This window comes from Rhinopithecus roxellana, chromosome 6 (genome assembly GCF_007565055.1).
Source record: "Rhinopithecus roxellana isolate Shanxi Qingling chromosome 6, ASM756505v1, whole genome shotgun sequence".
Classification (NCBI taxonomy): domain Eukaryota; kingdom Metazoa; phylum Chordata; class Mammalia; order Primates; family Cercopithecidae; genus Rhinopithecus; species Rhinopithecus roxellana.
Genome location: NC_044554.1, coordinates 144,607,801 through 144,628,212, shown reverse-complemented (window position 1 = coordinate 144,628,212; position 20,412 = coordinate 144,607,801). Strand labels below are relative to the sequence as shown.

The window sequence follows — 20,412 nt, the reverse complement described above, 5'->3', positions numbered from 1 at the left end:
ATCATGGCAAATCTAAAACCGTGCAGAAGAAAAATAAGATCATCCTATTTTTTTAATGTTTGTTTGTCTTGTTTTTAATTGTGAATTTCCTACTTTTAGACAAAAATAAAATTAGGAAAAGCCGGTTTCCTGCTTGGTGATAAAATAAGACTGAAATCATAGGCACAAATAGTTAAAGACAGGCTTTTGTGTCATACAACCTATGTCAGGATTTCAGCTCTGCACTAGCCCTGCCACCTTGCTCAATCTACTTCAACACTGTAAAATTAATTTTCTTGAACGAAAAAAGAGTGAGTTGTTAAGGTTGATGGGACGATAGACATAAGAATTCTGGTATGGAGTCCAGCTCATAGTAGATCCTCCCTGATAGTTTTTAAACGACCCTACCCTAAGGTATCGATGGAGAAGGTGCTGAGAAGATGACAGTGCCTAAAATAAAGGGAGGAAGAGGTACACTAGAAGAAACAAGTGCAGCAAAAAGTCAAAAGTGGGTAAATGGCCCTTGTATAATTATACTTAACATTTAATTTGCTTACAAGTAAGCCATGGATAGAACTATATTAGAATACAGCTAATATAAAGTGTCTGTTTGAGAATATGAAGTATAAATTTTAAAAATATAAACTTTTGGAATATACACACATGTAAAGAATTGTTCTTCTAATTAATCTCCTTCTCAAAATATATACTTTTTTCAATAGTGCACAAAATAGTTCTACATTATAACTGCCTTCAGGGACACTTTACAAGGCAACACATTAACACACACACAGGCACGCATGCTATGTTTGTATGTGACCACAAGCATGAAAGGATATACTCTCTTAGGTCGCTGTGGATGAATGGTTGGGGACAGGGAATGGGTATAAATCAAGAGGATTTCAGAGAATATATAACATTCATGTTAGAAAATCATGTCAAAAAAGGAATAAAACAGATACTACTCAAATAAACAGTCAAATTCTCTTCCAAAAGCTAATGAAAGCTCCCCATTTGCTCAGATCCAGCATTTGAGCATAATTATATTCATGCCTTGCTTGTCAGAACATAACATCTACCTGTTTTAATAAGGGCAACACAGGACATCTGCTTGACCTCACATTCACTGGTCTTGTCTTAGATATATTTTTATTATGATAAAATAGTACTCATGTCAAAATGCCTAAGTATCACAGTAATAAATATATAATAAATACTTATATCTAGACTGAACCTTGGCATATATAAGATATCATCTCATGATTTATGTAAGATTTTTAAAAAGTGTTGGCTGATAGCCAGTCATAGGAATGCACAAGATATTTATCACAGAGCATATAAGAAAGAAAGAGAAAGAAAGGAAGAAAGCAAGAGAACAAGCGAGCCAGCAAGAAAGAAAAAGAAAGGGAGTGAGATATAATAAGAACAAGAGAATCCAGAGAAGTAATTAACTCACGTTTTATTTCCTTAAAGTTATCAGTTTTCTTTCTCATATCTCCTTTCTTAATACTTAGCACACTGTATTACTGTTTTTGTTTGTTTGTTTTGAGATGGAGTTTCGCTCTTGTGGCCCAGGCTAGAGCGCCATGGTAGGATCTCGGCTCACTGCAACCTCTGCCTCCCAGGTTCAAGCTATTCTCCTGCCTCAGACTCCCGAGTAGCTGGGATTACAGGCATGCGCCACCACACCTGGCTAAGTTTCTGTATTTTTAGTAGAGATGAGGTTTCTCCATGTTGGTCAGGCTAGCCTTGAACTCCCCACTTCAGCTTATCTGCCTGCCTTGGCCTCCCAGAGTGCTGGGATTATAGGCGTGAGCCACTGTGCCCGGCCTGTATTACTGTTTATTTGAATAATTCAATCCCTGCTCCACATCCTGTAAGCTCCATGAGGACACTGAAGGCTGTTTTCTTAGTGCTTAAAACTGTGTCTGCACACAGTATTTAATGATTTGTTTAATGCATACATACATAGTTTAATAATTCATTAAGGTAAGATATAATACTAATATATATATGTACTAAACAAAGTATAAATTTTCTTAAAATTTCTGCTCTTATGGATGTAATGGAATGAATACGAAAAACAGACATTAAAAAGTATTAATATTCTAGTTAAAATAGAAACTGTTAGGCATGAATTACTGCAATTCTATTAATACTATAACAGAGAAATAAAGAATAATGTTGTCAAGGGGATGGGCCATGGCAGAGATCTATGTCAAATTACCTCACAACAAAAATGCCTGAAGAGATTTTGAAAAATTTCTATATATCATTCAAATAGTGAAGTGACTAGAGATTTGCCCTTTTATTTTTTTAGGCAATGCTTAGAATACTTCTTTAAAATCATTAATATTCCTAAACAACTGTTATATAGTCTGTTTTAATCAATCACAGTTTTATTTCACCAGAAAAAAATCCTGTGGTAATATTTAAACTTGAAATGGGCTCAGGAGAAAATTACCAATACCTTATTATTTTTTGTTTGCTATTTTGTATTTGAGGGAAGTTCTACTTTAGAAACTCTTTTTCCCTCCACTGAGAAAAACAAGGTGTACTGGCAAAAGCATCAGTCTTCTCTTGATGCTGGTATAAAGAAACTCTTGATTTTTTGAAAAGGTTCTTCCATGGTATTGGGGAAAAATGATATAAATGAATGTGTAATGACATCATTGCACAAAATATTAATACCATATATTAGCAATAGAAATTGTTTAATGCATTTCTGATTTGTAAATATCTCAGAAAACAAAGATCAAATGTTGTAAGCCCTGATTTTTTTATGATTAAACTTCTAAAATAGTTTCAGTGAAAAATAGAATATTCAAGTTCATGAGCAGAGATAAATCATTCTGACAGGGTTTCCTCTCCAGCCTAGCACTCTTCTTTCTGACTCTCCCCATTAGTTACTGGCAGATATAACAGTATAAATACTATAAAAGCCCATTCCAGGGATATTTCTGCTAAGCCCTTGAACACATACACCATAACTATAAGAGGCAAATAATCTTACGACACACAAATATCCCACAAATATCCAAAATATGACATTAAAGTATAAGGCAAGATGTAGGTAAATTATTTTGTATGATTAATAACAGTTACAATATATATTTACACTGAACATGAATATTTTATAAACATATTAAAATAATAGCAAGATATGAAAAACTCTTTCAAATTTAATAAGTCAATCACTGCATCACCTATGCCCCTAAAACTATAGCTTTGCTTCTAATTCTTCAGAAGATTATTAGTAACTCAAACACATTACTACAAATTTTATACCAGGAAGCCCATTATATTTGATCTGATACAGGTTTAGAAATAATCCTACTTATATTTTCTTGTTCCCACTTCATTTTTTGTTTCTCTAAATTCCTCAAAAAAGAACCATAAAAAGGAAATGAAAGAAGACATATTTAAATATGTCATTTGTATGTCGACATCTTCATGCATGCCTGTATTTCCTGCTGTAAGTATCTCAAGAGTAAGGACCATCGCTCCAATTTGAATGGGTTTCATGAAGGTTCATCCACGGAAATGGGGGAAAGTGACAAAATTTCTGTAGTGATTTCTTACCAAGGGGCATTCTAAATGGTTAAATCAAGTATGTAGCAATATATTATACAGAAACATGTTAGCTTTGGGCATCTAAGTTATGAATCTGACCCAACGTGAAATAAATATCCTTGTCACCTCATGGAAGCAGGTGAACACTAGCCATTCACTTCTTAAGGGTTCTATTGTGAATATTTCAGAGTAGGGCATGGGTTTGATATTTTCTTTAATAAGCTTCCTCTCTGTCCCCTTAGACAACTGAGGGCAGGTAAAATATTTTCAAAATCTGGAGAATACCCAATGTGCATATGCCAACTTGATTAAACATATGGAATATATACTTGGAGAAAAGCCAACTGGCGACCTGCTTGAGTCATCTAAACACCCAAGCTGAGAGAGGTTAACATATAAAGATCAGCTTTGGACTTTGAAGTTTTCTGTTCTTCATTTTGCCTAATTAAGACAAGATTTAATAATCAAACCACTGTACAAACATGTACCTAAAAGTATAGGTTTGTTTCTAATTTGGGGAAGAATTCTTAACAGACTCAAAGGAATCAGCTCCACATGGGAAAAGGTCTCTGATAAGATTTGCTTTTCTCATTGCTAAAATGCAAATGCCTGCTTTTCATCTGAGTTTTATCCAGTGTGACTGAGGTTAGCATCCGCCTGTCAAAATCTCGAGTTTGATACTGAAAAGGAAAGATTCTGATATTAGCATACCATCTGAATCTGAAACGGTGGCAATTAGTTAATAAAAAACTGTATTCCAAAATATTCTTAAAGGTATTCAGAGAAACCATTTGTAGATCACAATTTCAAATGGAGTAATTTACCTACTTTACCATAGTAGAATATGTACATCCATGTGTTTCTAGGAAATAGAACTAAGCATGGCAGAAAAGCTTATCTACTATCTAATACTGGTTTTAAAAACAAACCTAATTCCAGATCGAAATACTATAAGGCAAAAAATAAGATCCCTAATCATCCCTCCCACATACATTTCTTGTACTAAACAGTGGACAATTTTTCAAGAATACCTAATAATTTTAAGTTGTGCTGAAAGGCCACAGAACAAATAAACAAACCTAACTCTACCATAATATAGAAAACATATGCAGAGTCACATACAAGTCAATGAGTATTACGCCATTAGTCAGAGAAGGAAATTGACTCTCTCCTGATGATATCGATTTGATATAAAATAATTTGATATGAAATAATTTGCTAAATTTAGAGAAGTGCTACAGCAATAAAATAGGCATTATCTAATGACACATAAAGGGTCTGCAATGTATCGTAAAAGGTTAGAGAGAGAGTTGCCCCTGCCAGCCACCCCATCTCTAGCACCCCAATCCCACACATACTTTTGCTACTTTGAGAGTAGCAAAGGGCTAGGCTGGAAAAATTTCTGTTCAGAAGCAGGGTATCCAATCCATGCTTCCTTCATGGCTCTGCCCTTGTTACCATGGAGGCCAAAAGAAGAGAAAAACTCCAGCAACACTTGCCATAAAACCAGCACATGATGAAGATCCCTCTCCCCTACTGCCATTAGAAAGATGATTAGGTGTCTGCCCATGAGAGTTTATTTTCTTTTCTTTTGTTTGTTTCTTATATCATGGTACAACAAAGTTATTACTAAGCCAGGTTTTAGCTATCCATTTATCAGTAAACAAACTATCAGTTTGCAATATAATGCCTCTCATGCCTCTGTAACATACTTGTAGATGATACAGCACAAAGGCAAGGGAATAGAATCTTAATACTCAGGACCTTAATATTTTCCAGGAATTTTCCAGGAATGAGAAGATGGTGCTTTTTTAAGCCTACCACAGCAAAGAGGAGTGGAAAAACTGTCCAGACCAGGTTCTTTAATGTCATTTTGCTTACAAATTCATAGAAAATCCTTTACTGGCCTGTCTGATATTATGCTGCAATCACTGTTTCTTTGTAGTTGCCTCAGCAGGAGAGCTCCTAAGGATGTGGTATGGTACAGACATCCGCTGTCCATTTTAGCAACATTAAGACTTCCAGGAAGAAATGATCACAAGTTTCTGAGAAACTACTCCAAACGCGTATTGGAATGAAGTGGGGCATATGCAAAATAAATGTAACAAAGATGCATACAAGTTGCTGAGAAGTGCCTTACTGGCTAACCTTGGCCTATCTGCCATCACCTGTACAAACTTTTTGACATGTCAACGCACCACATTCAAGTCTGCCTCAAATCTTTTCTGTAACACTAAGAAATGAGGCTTCACATACATAGGCCTGTATGGGGTTGTGTACCAAAATAGATACCTGATCATAAAAGATCTTGCAAATGTATCATCTCAATTTTGTACAAATGTCTCATGAACATAATGGTGGTTAAAACACTGATGTTGTGATGCTGTCCTTGAGCCAAGAAAGCAGGCTTAGGATGATCACATCCTTTTTGCTGTGACTCCCATCAACATTCCTCTTATATAACCATATCAGTGAAGAGATCCCCAATTTCCAAACCAGCGGTTAGAACATTTTGACTTGGCTTGGAGGCTTACTTTGTTCATGTGGATTTGCTGCTGGTATTGCTTCTGCTTCTCCAAGAATTGCTGGTGTTGCTGTTGAATGACCAGCTGAGCCAACGTGCTCTGAGGCAAAGGTGCAGACTGGGTTCGGTTCAGGGGTCTGTGACGGGGCAATTTGTGGGTACCTCTAATGCCAGGTGAAATTCTCTCTTTTGTTGCCAAGGGAGACTGAGGATGTAAGGGAACGCCACCTGAAAAAAAAAATATACATGTATATGTGTGTATACACACACACACACACACACACACACACACACACACAATTTTAAGAAAAGATAAGAAGCCAAAGAAAACAGATACATGGTACAAACTATAAGAAAATTAGTGAATGAGTGATGCTACCAGGCAAACAACAGAAGGTGTGGTCAAAAGGTCAGGTGTGGAAAGAGAGAGCTGTCAAGGCATTGGACAGGTACGCATCTGACCATACGACTCACCAGTCTAGTCTGGTATGAATAAAGGTTAAATGAGGTGAGTCCTCCTACCCCAATTGGATCTGAAGGAATAAATAGAGGTGATAGCCTTTCCCACAGTACCAGGTATCAGGGAGACTTTTGTATAGCACTGTGGATCTCTATCAGGGTCTTAAGTAAAAGAGACATTATCCTGGATCACTAATAAAATAAAACCCTAAAATGATCCGCAAACGGTGCCATAATGAATTACCAGCTACAAGAAGCTTTTGCTGTCGCATTTGTTCTTTCAATAATAAATGCTGCAGGAGAGCCTGGTGGCTGCTGTTGGGTGGCTTTCCCTCTAAAGTAACATGAGGGTGGCTGGAAGATGCCGGAATGCTGCCCCCGTACTGCCCAGGCAGAGGAACACCTTGCCGAAGTGTCTGCGTCTCACACTTCTGCTTTTCTTTGAGTGAATTTGAAGCCTGTGTTGAGAAATAACAAAGATGTTAATCCTCTATCATCCATGTGGGTCTCTGGGTCTCTAAATCATTAGATAAGTTTCCTATGCGATAGCTTCCCAAAACAAAATCCCCATCTTACCCAATGGCTGAGCAGGGAAAATGGACCTTTTCAACTAACTCAACTCAAAAAAGAAGGAATAAAAATAGGGTTGGAGCACTGAAGACAATTTAATATTGTCATTGTATTGAACATAAAAAGTTTTTTAAATTAAAATCAGAAGTGATGCTACATACACAATTTTAGGTGGAAAGAATAAATTCAAGAAATCTATTGTACATGATGACTACAGTTAATAACAATATATTGTACACGTGAAAATTTCTGAGAGAATAGATTTCCAGTGTTCTCACCATAAAAAATAAGTATGTGAGACAATGCATATGTTAATTAGCTTAAGTCACTCTACAATGTATACATATATCAAATCATTATGTTGTAAACCACAAATGATGTACCTTTTATGTGTCTATAAAAAAAACAAAAAAAATGCTTATTTCAGGCTTAATAAGTGGAAAGTACATTTCTAAAATATTTTATACACTGTTTAAGTTAAAGGCATACTGGAAAGGTAAAAGGTATTCAAAGACTATACCATGGGGATTAAGGAGCTGAAGATAAGATGGACTGTAATTTTGGAGTTGCAAGCAAAAGGAACAATTTACCCTTTCTCTACATGGCTTCTAATGATTTCACAGAGCTGTAAGTGTCCAATGTTTAATTTTAAAAATTAAATTCTTAAAATAACCCAATGAAAGGAGGTAAAAATATGCAGAAATTTGATTTAAACAGTTTATATTAATTCATAACAGATCCCCAAATCTCTAAATATTGAATATGACATCTCAGATATTTTGTATAATAAACTACAAGTGAAATAAGATATCAAATAAAAATGCTATTAAGAACTTGAAATGTATGATAACACAGTAATAAGGCAATAATAATTATATCATCAATAGCAATAATGAATTATCCTATTCCAATGATTTAATGAATGGTGGTCATTTTGCTATTACAAAAGCAGGACTCTAATACCTCAAAATTATGTGGCATGTTTCTTTTCAAAACTCAAGTTTCATCTTTCAAAATTGCTGTGCACCAGGGAGGCGAAGCAATTTTCAGCGATGGAGAAATTGAAGGACAAAGAGGTAAGTGGTTTGTCTGAGTCACACAGCAAGTCAATGCAATGTTTAATCTAGAAGTGATTCCTTGTCCTGGCCTCTTTTCCTTAAAATTTCCCAGTATTCAGTGGAGAAATGGAATACTAGAGATTCCGTTGGCAAAGCAATGCTAAACTTGAAAAATTAATTGTGATGGCCTCATCCACACCAAAATGGAAGCAAAGAAAAATGAAACTTTAATCCAAACCACATTGGTTTATTCATCCAATGGTACCAAATCGTATTACCTTTGAAAGATTAAATGGTCTGGCTTTAGTACTTGGTCCTTTGGGAAAAAATTTTCCTTGACCACATTAAAAGTGGTACATGTGTGAGTTATTCAGAGGAGTGGCTTAGAACATACAAAAATAAGTAAAAATAAAATGCCTATTCATGTGTCATAAGAAGTTTTTGGGTTGGTATTTACTTATCGTTAGAAAAGATAGGAAATAGAAACAGAAGGAAAAATAATTTTTAATTAGTGATAACTATAAAATATTATCTGTGAACATTTATTTTTATCATTTCATTCCTCATTCCTTTTTTGTTTCTCATTTCATTTACAAATGTTTCATGTGGAATTTTAAGAGCATAGCTGAATTCAGTATTTTCAATGCTTTCTTTTATAATCCCCAGATATAAGACGACATCCAAATTTTGTTTTTTTCTCATTGGTATAAGAACACAGTACCACATAAAATGACATTATAGTCTATTGACAATACCAGATATAGTAAGATATCTTTTAGATTGATTTTAAAATACGTATTGAAACTATGTATTGAACATACATGTGAACTTGACACATTCAACTCAGTGGAAGACTTGAAGGTAAGGACTGGCCAAATTGGTGATGAGAGTTGGAATAAATTTTTCTCTAAACCTAATGTATCATATGATCTCTGTATGCATACAATTTAATTAACATTTCAGAGATGAATTATTCTGGATAAGGCCCACACATTTTTTACAACTAAAACTGATACGGTTTTAGGGAATATGCATAGAATAATTATTGCCATCTTCTGCCAGTATGACAATAACATTTCAAGTTTAGCACTGCTTTGGCAAAGAGATCTCTAGTATTCCACTTGCTCTGCTGAGTACTAGGAAATTTTAAGGCAAAGAGGCCAGGACAAGGAATGACTTCTAGGCCTCCATGTAACAGTATGATACAGTGACTGCTTTCTTCCCTAAAGAACCTATTTCAGTTGTCAGGACTTTTAAACTAATTGATTCACTTTGAATCTTCTGGGAATAGTTTAATATTTTTCTTAGAGGTTTTCTAGATACATATTTGCCAGTACCAGAGAGTCAGTAACTTAAATTCCCAAAATAAAGTCATTCACAAAATAAATTCTATAAACATATGCTACTGTGCTTTCGAAGCTGTACCTCTCAGCACTGCCCTGGCTTGTGTTCCAGGTCTACCACTTACTGGCTCTGTGCTCTTGTGCTTTGAAACTCTCCAAGTCTCAGCTTCTCCTTCTGTAAAAACGTGGGCTGTAATCTCTGTTTCACAGGATGGCTGTGTGGAGCTATTAAAATAATATATCTGGAAAGTGCTTTTTTAAAAGCTATAAACCATTATACAAATGTTAGTTATTATGTTTACATATGATTATGTGAAACCAGGATAATTCTGATTTGAAATTAGACTGAATGTCTTTGAACAACACAGCAAACAGCAAACAGTGAAGGAGATGCTGGCTCTGTCAAGTTTTTCTAAAGTCTAAATATATAAAACATGAAAGAGAGTTCCCCTATGAAGAGATATTGCTTGGGTTGATTTAGGCTGATGCTGTGCAATGACTTACATTGAGCTGGGATGGCACTGCGGGAAGCCCCAAGGTAATGTTGGGCAAAGAAGGAGAGGTATAAAGACTTAGCAGGTTCATGGAATCTTCGTGAATTAGAATGCGTTGCTGTGAAACCATTTGCTGTTAAAAAAAAGAGGAGAGTCTCAAAATACCACAGTATCACAAATTTTACTGTAAAATGTTCTCATTTCAGAAAATGGGCCTTACCATAATTAAGAAAAGATTTTAAGTATTTATTTCATGACTTCTGTATCCAAAAGTTATAATGTAAAATTTAAATAAAAAATTTCTTCCTAAGACACAGTTATCAAATCTGAATAAAAGGCATCTATGTTCATTTTTTGCAAATTCATTTATAAAATTCTGGCTATACAAAACACGGTCAGCATGTTTGTCATCTGCTGATAAAGTACAATGATAAAATTGTATAATTCTGATTAGTATGTCTACTTCTTTTGTATTACTCAGTCTAAAAAATATGTATATAATGCCAACATAGTAGTTATCTTCATCTGATTCTTCATTTAATGTCATTTTATTGATGGGAAAATTGACCTAAGAAAAATCTTAGATGAAATTTCACCATATAGGGCTTCCATAGTAATCACATCTTTTTTACTATAAACATTTATGAATAGACAATTCTGTGTGGTGTATTTTTAGATCATTCATATTCAGAAACTAAAGTAAATGTTAAAATGTTATGAGTCCTATGCCACAATAGCCTTCATTTACACTGAAATACCCTGAATGTTTTGGCATCACTGTGCTTTTTACAACAAATACCTTTTTTTAATCCATTACTAAGAGTCATGTTTTCCCACATGTGGCCTAATATAGTTGCTTGAATTACATTTTCTGTTTAACTCTTGCTTCCCTCCCAGAAGTTTTATACAATAAGAGTTACAAAGGTCTTATTAGACCAAGGAACTCTGGCCTGATATGGTCCCCAAGGGAACAACATCCCTGAAAAAGAATACTCCATGTAACAGTATGACACAGTGACTGCTTTCTTCCCAAACAAAAAGCATATGGGACTCCAATAATAGACCACCTCCAAGAGGGATATTGCACACACGGGCTTTGACTAAAGTAAATATAATAACTTGTCAAGCATGTTTGGGGGAGCTGTAGATTTTCCCCTGGACAAACCTGGGATATCAATTAACTGGGGAAAATATCATGTGCTAATACAATGCAACCTCAGAATGTCACTGAAGAGTGATGCACCACCAAAACACAGGATGTTATTCCAAAACATCATCTCAATCATACGTTTGTTTGGAGATGAGTCCTAGTCTTAACATAATAAGAGCACAGGGTTAAATGTGGAGTTTTCTCATTGCAACTTGGAACTCAAAGCTAGTTCAGATTTTGTTACTTCTCAAAGGAACATGTCAGATATTTGTGCATGAAAAACAAGAGGTATGTTGAAAGCAGTAACATTACATTGACTTTATATGCAGCCCTTTAAATAATTAGATGTCTAAGTGACATAGCATGAAGATTACTGGGAAAGATTTTAAAATTACAATGTGTGAGATTGCAATTTTATTTTTTGAGCTATCAGACAGAGTTGCATACTTGCTGTAAACAAAAAGGCAAGCTACTCTTTTACTCATACAAATAATAATCTTTTCACGAAAATTGTAAGTATAGAATACATACCTGAACAAGAACAAAAGGAACATATAAGGAAGTAAAAATACTTTAACTAGCTTATTGGCAGTAAATAGTGATTTAAAATAAAAGGATATGTTATTCATTTATCTGTATTCACTGGAGAGAAAATAAGTGTGGAAAAATATGCATTTTAAATAGTGCATAATATTCATTCAAGGTTGTATCTGCTTCTCACAGCACTGAGATATGGACTAGGGGATTTGACATGGACTGGGAGAATGGCACAAAAAATACCATGGACCTCACAAAAGAGTTGTTTCTTTGCTTCCCAGAGAGAATTTCTGTGATATCCTCCTACCTCATCACAGGAATCAGAATTAAACTAAAATGAGAAATAGATATCTTCTCAGATGTAATAATGGCAGCAACACACTGGCTCCTCACACTGGCTTTGACTAAAGTGAAGAGATGTGGGGACAGTCGTACTCTGGGATTGCAGATCTTTGTAGTTTCCTATAAAACTTGAGTAGCTCCATTTCCTCTGGCAGTGTACTGATATTCGGCACCTATCATGGTGCCCTGGGCCAGAATTTTTTGGAGGTTAACCTGTTCTTCACAGGTACTCTCAAGCTACCATTATGCTCATGCTGTCAATGAGGAAACTGAGTCATTTCCCCAATTTTGCTTCCATGTGGGACCAGCAACAAAACCTTTAAACTGACCAAGGCTATGAGATTTGTTGACAGCTGTTGCTACAGGGAGTATGACTCTGCAGCCACTGTCGGAAGACAAGGGAACCAGAGAAAAATAGGGAGAATGCTGGTAGCTTTGGAGGAGAAGAGGAAACAAACTCAGGCTCTGAGGCTCATGGCAGGAATAAAAGAGTGCAACTGGGAGTCCGGGGACTTGGGCACAAGAAGAAAGCTCCAGCGACTTTATAAATGTCAGGATGTTCAAGTCATGGAGATAATTCTTGATGAAGTAAGGACGATTCTGTGTCCCCCACATCGGTTAGGTATAGTTGGTTCTTCCCAAAGACTCTTAACCGGTATGTCGTCTCATAGAAACTTTAGGGACCTGGACATTGCTTAGCTTATCTCCTTGGATTACAGATAAGGAAACAGGCACAGCATCTATGTAGACTTTCAAGGTCTAGAATTACTTCAGAGAATTGAAAAATCATTTCCCTCAAATTATTTTCTTTAAATACAGCTTTCCTCAACTATGCTTTTTGATCGGAGCAGTCTATCTGTTCCACGTTTATCTCTTAATAAGACCTACCTGGAGCCATAGTCTACACTACTAACTCAGTACAGACACACTTGAAAGTCAGACTAACAGATTGGGAGGGGTACCATTCACCTGACACAATGAAAGATCCTGACCAGCATTCTTGCAAGGCAGGAAGACCATCCCACCTTAGCATTGCGGTGAGCTCACAGGTGTTTTCAGGCAAAGCCAGGATTTTTCCAAGAAGCAGTTTTGAATCTGGCCCAGCCCTTAAATCAGTGCTTTGCTATGATGCCAATACTTCGCCATTTAGAACATGGAAATGACGGTTTTAATCTGAAAATTTTTCAGAACCAAAATTTTTACTGTGATTAGATAAAATGAAAATAGTAAATGTATGAATGGCTATTGTTTAACCTTCACAAAACAATTAATGAGTAACTTCTCTGTGTTAGATTAATGGTGTTAGGTGCTAGGCATACAAAGATGTCCTATAAAACACCAATTCATGTGGTAGTTAGCTGCACAGAAAAGTAAAGAACTAACTCTTTGACTTGTGATAATTACTGTAATTAGAGGAAGGAGCATTATGTTAGGACATGAGATATGAAATGGGCCAAGTGCTGGGGTAGGGGTGGCCTACTCACATTTTACTAAGGCTTTTCAAAATCTTATTTAATTTCTCTCCTGTTATGTCAATAGGAGGGGCATCTCACAGATAATATTTGTAATTCAAATGAATACAAAACACATAGACTGAAACATTATGTCTCTCAATAGAGCTATTTATGTGGAATTAAAATTAAGCCACTGACTTAAATTAAAAGACTCAGAATCTCTTCCAAAAGGGACACTGGCTAAAATTAGAAAAATGGACAATGTCAAATGTTACAGGGATTTAGAAAGGTAAAAACTCTCATGTATTCCTGGTGGGACAGTAGTCTGGTATAGCAATTCTGCTGAACTATAAACCAAAATAATTATACTGTATACCATATGACCCAGTGATGGCTTTGCTGGGAATTCTAACTTCGAAAAATTCTCTCATTAAGCTGTAGAATGATAGGACATGGTATATACTGAAGGGCACCAGGACATCTACCTCGGGAATCAGTATGTGGCAGCACCCACCATGGATTTCTATGGTGATTGAAAGCACACCATTAGATTTCTGCATCCATAAAGACATGGTGTATGGATCTAAAAACACATGCTTAGTGATAAAAGCAAGAAAATGGAATGATGCAGATAATGTTGTGCCATTTATATCCCATGAAAACTCATGGATGCAAAGTAAAAAATATATATAGTGTAAAAATTTGTATAAACAAGAACACAGGAGAGAATGATGCCTACAGGAGCAAGGAAAATGAAAGTGGGGAAAGGAGATGGAGAGAAAGAACCAAGGAAGGAGGGAGGGAGGCAGGGAAAAAAGGAAGAAGGGAAAGAGAGGAAGATAAACAAACACTTTCTTAATCTTAAGAAGACAAAAAAGTCAATGATAGCCCTTGACAGAATGCTAGTTATACTAGTTATGTAAATAATTACCTACTTTTCCTTTTTTTTTTTTTTTTTTTTTTCTTTTTGACAGGATCTTGCTCTGTTGCTCAGGCTGGAGTGCAGTGGTGTGATCAAGGCCCACTGTAACTTCAAACTCTTAGGCTCAAACTCCCAGCTAATGTTTGTTAGGTTTGTGTTTTTTTTTTTCTTTTTTTTTTCTTTTTTCCTGTAGAGACAGGGTCTTTCTATGTTACCCAGGCTGGTCTTAAACTCCAGGCCTCAAGTTATCCTCCTACCTCAGCCTCCCAAAGTGCTGAGATTATAGGTGTGAGCCCCCATGCCCGGCCAATAATCACTCACATTTAAAAAAGCTCAGAAAATGTGGATATAGAATTTTCAGTTTACTGTATGTTCCAAATTATCTACAATATGCATGAGAATCAGAAAAAGAAAATATATATATATATACACACAGAATTTTGGTGAGGAGCAGCCTGGACTTGTGAAATGAAGTCTGGTCTAAGTGTCTTATACTTGAGCTCTCCCACTCATGGCTTGTAACCCTGGGCAGCACCCAGCTTCCCCGGACTTCAGAACCTTCAGCCTGAGACTGAAGCACCTCTGCCCGGTTCTATCAGGTAACATGTGAGTCTATTGGAATGGCATACAGGAAGACATGCTTATGAGTGTCAACCAGCTTTGGCTTTACAAGGTCCCAAGTCCCTGAATCCAGGCTATCTAAAAAGAATGTAGCCACGTTTTAAAAAAGAAAAGCCTCTTAATCATTTAATATTTGCCTATGGTTTTCATGGGATTTTTCAAGATTGTATTTATTTTCTATTCTTTCAGATAGCTCATAGAAAATTAAAATCTCCATGTAGTTAAAAAAATTGTTCAAGCAGTAGAATCTCTCAAGTTTCCATTTTACTGGACACCCAAGAAGGTGTTACTATAAAATGGTGAGACATATTGTGAGACCAAAAAACAAAAAAACAAACAAAAAAAGAAAAATCATTTGACAGAGTTTGCTTAGCATTTGAAACACACTGATGTTTTGTTAAAGATCTTGCTTTAAAATATTGACTCATGTTATTCCTAGTAAATGATTATTTTGTCATAGCAACCTCCTTTCCCTGAGTCGGGGGTGGGGGGAACGTGTTTTATTTGCTGCTATCTAAAACCACAGCTCTACACCCACTCAGAAGGGAGCATAACATTTACAGCAAATGTCACAACAACTATTATGAAACAACAGGCAGATGAGTCATGTGAGATTGGGGCAAAACAAGTGACATTACAGATGATTTTAGAACACTTAACCTTATTATTAGAATCCTTTTTAAAAGCATTTGTATCTGCTGGAAAGTTTATTTTAAAAAATAGCATAGCAGAGACAGCCACTAATGTTCAACTAGAAATAAACCAGCAGCTTGGCTACTGTTAAAATAGCTATCAAATAAATCTACTGAATCTAAAGTAATAGTGTTGATATCCATGGAAACATATTTGAACCCACAGGCCCACAGTATTAACAATAAAGTAACTAGATAGGTAAAGACATCTTTGACTGGAGTTGGAAATAGAAACCCTTGAGGTTTCAGCTCCCCAACCAAGTTTACAAATGAGTAAAGCAAGTAGCTCCAACAATCTGAGTTCTGGGACTGAGCATATGTAGGAAATAGAAGAAATGGAACAGAAGTGGTCAGAACAGATGGAGACTCACTCTCACATGAGAGCTGCTGGCTTGCAGACAAATATGCTAATGAGTTTTCCCTACCAGGAGTCAGCATTGATAATAACAACAAAAAGTGAACTTGTTCCGAACTTCATAATTTACCACCTGCCTTCCAAACACTGATTCCTTAGAACAAAGCTGCTAGTGTAGGTATTACGGTACTCCCTTCTCCTAGATCAGGAGTCTGAGGGTCAGGGGAAGTCGCTTGACCAATGATGATAAGGTAGCTGGTTTTGGAGCCAGGTTCAGGCTGAGTCTTCTGAATGGAACACCCATACATTCCACTACAATGTGCTATTTCCTGAACCTCAATTTATGAGTAAATTCTCCTCTTACTTCTGTCTTCCCTTTATCTAAATTAGGCAGGACATGTGAATTACAAGATAGAAAATTTTGTTTTCATCTAGGGCTCAAGATCTTTAGATACAGCCGGACTTTCCTACTTCTGAAGCAGCACAATGGGATAGAATCCCATTCATTTACATGGGCTCTGAAACAATTAGGTGACATGCTTTTCTACTTACAGGCCATGAAATAAAGACTTCATTCAAATATACACTATTTTAATATGAAAATCCACCAGTGTTCCTTAAGCCAAAATAGTAGAATAAGCCTATTTTGTAAACGGTAAAGTATGCAACCAATTTTTTTAGAGTGCAATACATTATGCAAATAATTCATGCCCCCAAAATATTTGTTGCTATGAAGTCCCGTACTACTATTAATCTTAGGAGACATCTGTAAAAATCATCCTAAATTCTAAATGATGGTTACTCAAGTATGGCTGAGAAATTTTTTTTCTCTTTTCTCCAGTTTGGGTGGAAACATTTAGTGCTAAAAAGCTATGATATTAACTTGCTGACAGTCTCAGTCTAAATTCCGCTGTCTCCTCACCTATCGAGAATGAATTACACTACAGATCTCTGTAAATGCAATACAGCAGAAAACCACATGTTAGCCATCAGGGTTGCATTTTTTGTTCTGGGCCACAGAGAGGCTACTCATCAGTGCATAAAGGTCTGCCCACCTGGCCTTTTGGATCATAGTTCAGGCACACAATTAATTCATTATGAGGTAAGTCACTGCTTGCTTTTGAACTCGTCTTTCCAGATTTGGAGGTGAATGTCCTGTCACTGACCTGAAGAAATACCTCTACCCTTTTAAACTCCATTAAATCACATTTCCTTCTGTTTTGTTTTGTTTTTCTTTTTTTAATGGTGTGGGTGAAAGGAAAGGTTTGCAGTGAGAGAATATGTTCAACAATTAGCTGAAAACCTAGGGTACCTAAACAAACGATTTGTGGCAAATTATGGCTTTAGAAATATAAAAGAAATTAAAACAGTATAAGCAAAATCTTGTATTTACATTCTTCACCAATGTATACTTCTTGGTTGTTCCAATATGTTGTACTAAATACTATATGGACATATATATGTATTTACAATGAAGGAATATATGTATCTTGTTTGGTAACTATCAAATCATGTTTTCCCCCATCTTCCTTTCTGAAAGGTAATCATCATGCTAAATTTTGTGTTCATCACTCTCTTGCCTCTTAAAAATATACTATTATGACGTATTATCAAACAAAGTATTGTATTACCGTTTCTGAACCTAGTAAAATGCTCCCTTGTTGTAAGTGGTCTTCTGAAACATTGCAATGACAATGCATTTCTTGGAACCAAACATGCTGCTGAATGTAGTCTAGTGTGTTGTTTTCATTTTTCAATGGCACAAAATCCATTCAGGGACTGAATAGAACCCAGATCCTTTGGTGTTTTCATAATTACTAAGAATTACATTCTTCATACTGAGAGATAATGACAATCTAAAGTTTTTTGAAAAAAAAAAAAACTGTAAACAAGTTGTTCTTTTCCTGGAAATTTACTAAATAGTTGCAGAGAATGGACCAATATCCAGGTATAACTGCACTAACAAAAAGATGCTATCTACAACTAATAATCCAATAACTCCACTTATATCTCTGGTTACAAATATAAACAAAGTATTTATTCCATCTGCTATCATGTTTTTGAAAGGATAATGAAAAAGAGAAAGAGGGGTGACAGGATAGTAAGTAAGAAATAGATGTGGGACTGCAGACCATGTAGAGGCCAGAATTACTATTCTTTAAATAGCTGAAAATGGTCATAAATGACAGCATCTAGATATTTTGCTCATGTTCCTTGGAAATTTGTTTGAGGGAAATTTTTGAAATCTAGAAGGAAGGTATATTCCCTTGGGGAGGGGGCAGTTTCTTTGCTTTGTGCAGACTCCCAATGTGTGAACTACAAATGTGGGGCCATGATAAGTTAACAGCTTGAGGTTATGTGATCTGGGCTACAAATCTACACAAGGACTAGCTTGTTGCTAAGACTTCTGAGAGAGAGGATCTGCCCTCTGATGCCTTCCACATCAGACAGCCCAGGGCAGGGGGGTCGGGGCAGGCGGGGGTGCGAACAGAGCAGTCAGAGGGGCAGTCAACTCACCAATGTAACATAGATATGGGCCTCTGGGGTGTCAGCTTAGTGTTTGCAGGGTCTCCTATTAGATTATCCTCCTTGGTTGGTACTAGGCTTTATCTTCTATCTCTTGAGTTTCTGAGGCCCTGAAAACCAAAGCTCAAAACTCAAGTGTACAAATGTGCCTAGAGCAAAACTGACTTTGCTGGCTTCAGTCCTTTGCTCATCAGAGACAACTTCTGGATTTCCGCCTTCACTTATATTCTGACCTGATAATTTCATAACTTATAAATAATTTATTATGCATATGTATGTTTGTGTTTGTGTGTATAAAACATATGAAATTACAGAGCAACAGCTGTACAGAGCCATTTCTGTCAGTCAAAATAACTATTTAAAATCAACTGGGCTGCCTCAGGAGACAGTGAAGTGAGCTCCCTATAAGCAGATGCATTCTAACAGAGGCTGGATAATCACATGGCAGAAAAGCTATGGAGATGATCCAAGAATAAGAGACTTGACCAGTCCCTTTCTGTCTCAAGGTACCATGACTCTATAAAATATAAAGAAAGAAGCATGTTATATATCACAAGTTAACATACCAGCTCTCCTTGTACAGAGCAATGCACAGCGAAGAAGGCATAATAACAGAAACAAAAATAAGGCTTTCAGTCAATTGTTGATGACTTCAAAACAGGTGATTTCATGAGTGGCTATTTTCAGACTCTTGCCTTTGATAGCCAAATACAGAAACCACATAGACAAATTCTTCATGACTTTTATATGGGCTTTCCTCTTAGTCTTGTATCATTGGTTACACTAAATCATGTGTTACATTAAACTAGTATCCTTTAATATGTCATTCTGCAAACATAGAGTTCATATCTTGTCCATGTTTATATCCCTACTGTGAGGCAAAATGACTTGAATATAGCAGGTGCCCAAAACATGTTTGCTCAGTGAAGCTTTACACCCTTCAACTATCATACTGCAATGATTTTTCATCACTTTTCAGTTCAAATGGATAAAATCTACCTCACTAGGTTCTTCTTCTGAGAGGCCTGTAGGAGTTGTTTTACTTACTGATGTGTCTACTCACATCGGCATAACCAATAACCAAGCAGAGGGACTAGTAAGTGACATAATTGTCAGGCAGTGTGCACTGAGGATCACTAAAAATGTTTGACTGAGGATTACATTTCAATATTCTTCAAGCCTGGATTGCCTTCCAAACATCATTGGTTGTCTGATTTATAAATAAGATCAAGTTTACTGAATTCTACACATTAAAAAAATCTGTAAGAAAAAATTGATATTTATGTCAGCTAATAAACATCAGTTCATTTCTTATAGGTTTATAATATTTACATTAGTTAGTAAATATCAATTTTTTAATTGGTTTACAATATATGGAACTGAGTAAACTTCAATTCATAAATATCATTTGGATATTAAAGGCCAACTCAGAAATATTACTTTGTATTAGGTAGCTAATCAGAAATTCAATTTTTAAAAGAAACAAAAAAAAAGGGTCTTACCTCAGCATGAGGGGTAGGGGGCAAAACTGAAGTCTCATTTTCAGTAACACTTCCAGTTGGCCCGTTGTTTGGTGAACTGGGACCAGAGCCTGGAGAACTGCTACTGACTGAGGATTCTGAAAAATATTGTGAAGTACAAATGTATTCATGAGGGACATACATTGATGAACTTTAGTTAGTGTAACATGTAACACTGGGCATGTTATTTTCCCCCGATGTAAATGCAAGCACTATTTCATGAAATAGAAAGAACTAAAAATTTCTGAAGTATCTCTGAATTTTCATACCACTTATTCTCCCTTTGTTTTCAT

General features: G+C 36.0%; 1 protein-coding gene across 27 annotated transcripts in view; it reads right to left on the bottom strand.

Annotated features, from left to right (window-relative positions):
• Positions 1-20,412, bottom strand: part of HDAC9 (histone deacetylase 9) — a 907,594-nt gene that overhangs the window by 327,078 nt on the left and 560,104 nt on the right. For all 27 annotated transcript variants that reach the window (XM_030932445.1, XM_030932446.1, XM_030932435.1 and 24 more), the window contains 4 exons: positions 20,102-20,217; positions 10,011-10,133; positions 6,780-6,993; positions 6,087-6,304 (listed from right to left, as the gene is read on the bottom strand). In XM_030932445.1, the coding sequence (XP_030788305.1) occupies positions 6,087-6,304; positions 6,780-6,993; positions 10,011-10,133; positions 20,102-20,217 (671 nt within the window). The remainder of the gene's footprint in view (positions 1-6,086; positions 6,305-6,779; positions 6,994-10,010; positions 10,134-20,101; positions 20,218-20,412) is intronic.